This window comes from Cebus imitator, unplaced genomic scaffold, assembly GCF_001604975.1.
Source record: "Cebus imitator isolate Cc_AM_T3 unplaced genomic scaffold, Cebus_imitator-1.0 Scaffold123, whole genome shotgun sequence".
Lineage (NCBI taxonomy): Eukaryota > Metazoa > Chordata > Mammalia > Primates > Cebidae > Cebus > Cebus imitator.
Window position 1 is genome coordinate 2,162,551 of NW_016107438.1, and position 3,423 is coordinate 2,165,973.

The window sequence follows — 3,423 nt, forward strand, 5'->3', positions numbered from 1 at the left end:
GGCGCTGGGGTGCGTGCCTGCAGTTCCAGCTACTTGGGAGGCTGAGGTGGGAGAATCGCTTGAGCCCAGGAGTTCTGGGCTGTAGTGCGCTATGCCGGTCAGGTGTCCGCACTCATTTCGGTATCAATATGGTGACCTCCTGGAAGCAGGGGACCACCAGGTTGCCTTAGGAGGGGTGAACCGGCCCAGGTCGGAAACCGAGCAGGTCAAAACTCCCGGGCTGTTCAGTAGTGGTAGTGGGATCACCCCTGTGAACAGCCACTGCCTGGGCAACACAGAGAGACCTCATCTCTTAAAAAAAAAAAAAAAAAAAAAAAAAAAAAAAAAAAAAAAAAAAAAAAAAAAAACACACAATAATACTGTTCCTTCCTTATGGGATTGTAATGAGGATTGAACAAGACAATCTATGTAAAGAAAATAGACAAATACCTGGGACGTTACAAGCATGTAATCACTCAAAGATGTTAATCATTATTGTTATTAGTAAGTCACCTAAAAGATCTCAGCAGCTCAGAAATCCAAATTTGCCAAACACCCTATTTCTAGTTCAATCTACACAATCAGGTTTATATCAAAGGTGTCTTGGTCAGCCCTGTTTCATCTCCCTTTCTGCCTGGAGTCCCCCAACCGACTCACCTGGGCTAGTTGGTCCTCAGCTAAGACCGTCCCTCGCTCCTTATACTTGGCCTGTCAGACAAAGAGACCAGCATTAGTTAAGAGAGTGGGCGCTGGGGTCCCCCACTTGTGTTGCCACAGCTTTAGGATGAAAAGGGAGGGTCTCTCTTAAATGGTTTTCTTAGGGAGAGGATAGGGTTCAAGGAGTAGAATCCCATTTGTAGTTAAACTTAGGGAAGTGGGAGAAAAGGCCAGGCATCTGGGAACGCTGCCAATCCACCGGCAACTGGAGAAATTCAGTGTCCCAGGGTCGAGAAGCCCTTCTTAGATTCTGCCGGGAGGTGATTAACGGGTAGGGCTCTGCTCCAGGAGAATCCAATCCCTCACGGGTCAGGGGCAGGTTGTGGACAGGCCTTTTTCCTGCTCACCTCTGCAAGTTTTTTCTTGGCGATGGCGCCAGCTCCCACCCCGCGGCGGTGCATCCCCGCCCTGGGCCCGCGGCCGCCCAGCTGCCCGGGCCCCAGGTCTCGCAGTCCCGGGCTCCAGGTCTCGCAGTCCCGGGCTCCGCCGTCGGCTCCCCAGGCGGAAGCCCGAGCGCGCGTCATCTGAGCGCGCCGGAAACCACGCGCCGTATTTCCTGCCGCGGGTCTCGGTGTATACGGTCCTTACAGGCCCAGCGGCCCCGCCTTTTCCTAGTGACCAAGATCCGCAAAGCCTGGAGACGAGGAAGACACCAGGACTTGCCAGCGGCCGGGCCCCTTGTTGGCGAGTGCGGGGACGGGGAACACCGGCCGCCAAGGCCCGACCTTGTGCATCTCGCCCATGTAGGCGCCTGGAGCCCTGGTCTTCCTCGACTGCCCCTCCACTGCCTAGAGGTCATCAAATGCCCCAGGACCACCTCCTGCGTGCCAGGCACTGTGTTGGCCGTCGAGGGTTCCATAATGAGCATAAAATAGCTACCCAATCGGAGTTAACCTGTTAGAAGCACATGCAGAGGGCCGGGCGCGGTGGCTCACGCCTGTAATCCTAGCACTTTGGGAGGCCGAGGTGGTTGGATCCCCTGAGGTCAGGAGTTCAAGACCAGCCTGGCCATCATGGTGAAACCCCATCTTTATACAGAATAAAAAATAATTAAAAAAAAAAAAAATCACATGCAGAGGATTCTAACCAGGAAGGGCCTTGGAGTTGAACTCTTAAGTCAGTTTGCCTGGCTGTAAAGCTCAGTTCCACTACATATGGTCTAGGAACTTCAGGCAAATTATCTTAATCTTTTATGTTTCACTATCGGCAGTTGTGAAGTAGAAAATACCTACTCATAGGCCAGGTGTGGTGGCTCATGTCTGTAATCCAAGCACTTTGGAGGCCAAGGCGGGTGGATCACCTGAGGTCGGGAGTTCAAGACCAGTCTGACCAACATGGTGAAAAGCTGTCTTAAAAAAAAAAATTAAAAAAAAAAAAAAAAACCTACTCATGAAGTTGTGAGGAGGTAGTTAAAAAATAGGTAATAGGTCAGGTGCGGTGGTTCATGCCTGTAATCCCAGCACTTTGGGAGGCCTAGGTGTATCACCTGAGGTCAGGAATTCAACACCAGCCTGGCCAGCATGGTGAAACCCCGTCTACTAAAAATGCAAAAAATTAGCTGGGTGTGGTGGCCAGCGCCTGTAATCCCAGCTACTCCAGAGGCTGAGGCAGGAGAATCTCTTGAACCCGGGAGGCAGAGGTTGCATCGAGTCGAGATCAGGTCACTGCACTCCAGCCTGGGCAACATAAGAAAAACTCCATCTCAAAAAACAAAAAAAAAAAAGAATAGAAAACATCATAAGTGATTTTGATAGCACTAAGGTATCTATCAAGGAGCTAATGGAGGACTGTTAAGTGAGGAAGTAATAAAATCTGGTTTTTGTTTTAGAGAAATTAGTGGTGTTAACGGTGGAGGTTATCCAGGTTCTTGGCATCTTGAACAAAGACTTGAACAAAACACACAAAGCAAGGAAGGCATGAAGGGATTTATTGAAAATGAAAATGTGAGAGAGGGCCCTAGCATAGAGGCTCAGAGGCCTTGTTACAGAGTTTTTTTGTGAGTTTAAATACTGATAGTCTTTTTTTCTGTAACTGCTTCATGTTGGCTTGGGGGCAGAGTAGCTTCTTCATGTCCAGAGGTGGTGTCTTCACATGGAACTGGCTGGAACCTTTGTTGCATGATTATCTGACGCTTGATTGTCTCTGGGCGAGAGGAAATGAACTTGGTTAAAAGATGCAATGGGAACTTCAGGGGGTACTACCTATGCTATCAGAAATGTTTGTTATAGAGATTTGCAGAAGAAAAAACAAAACCGGGGCTGGGAGTGGTGGCTCATGCCTGTAATCCCAACACTTTGGGAGGCTGAGTAGGGCAGATCACAAGGTCAGGGGTTTGAGACCAGCCTGGTCAATATGGTGAAACCCTGGCTCTACTAAAAATACAAAAGTTAGCCGGCCATGGTGGCACGTGCATGTAGTCCCAGCTACCTGGGAGGCTGAGGCAGAAGAATTGCTTGAACTCAGGAGGCGGAGGTTGCAGTGAGCTCTGAAATCATGCCACTGCACTCCAGCCTGGGTGACAGTGCAAGACTCCATCTCTAAAAAACAAACAAACAAACAAACAAAAAACAGTTATAGGGGATTAACGAAAAGACCACTTAGTCAAGCAAGTAGATTCTTCATCTAGCTCATTCTTTATTTAATTTTAGGTGGTTTGGTTTATGGGGACCCTGGGTAAGGAGCATACTCCAAACTCTTGGTATTATCCTCCCAATATTCATAATAATA

At 48.9% G+C, this 3,423-nt stretch overlaps 1 protein-coding gene across 2 annotated transcripts in view; it reads right to left on the minus strand.

Moving 5' to 3' along the window:
• Positions 1-1,217, minus strand: part of SNF8 (SNF8 subunit of ESCRT-II) — a 16,222-nt gene extending 15,005 nt beyond the window's left edge. For both annotated transcript variants that reach the window (XM_017540062.2, XM_017540061.2), the window contains exons 1-2: positions 1,044-1,217; positions 637-687 (exon numbers count right to left, since the gene is read on the minus strand). In XM_017540062.2, the coding sequence (XP_017395551.1) occupies positions 637-687; positions 1,044-1,097 (105 nt within the window). In that variant the 5' untranslated portion in view covers positions 1,098-1,217. The remainder of the gene's footprint in view (positions 1-636; positions 688-1,043) is intronic.
• Positions 1,218-3,423: the final 2,206 nt, after the last annotated feature.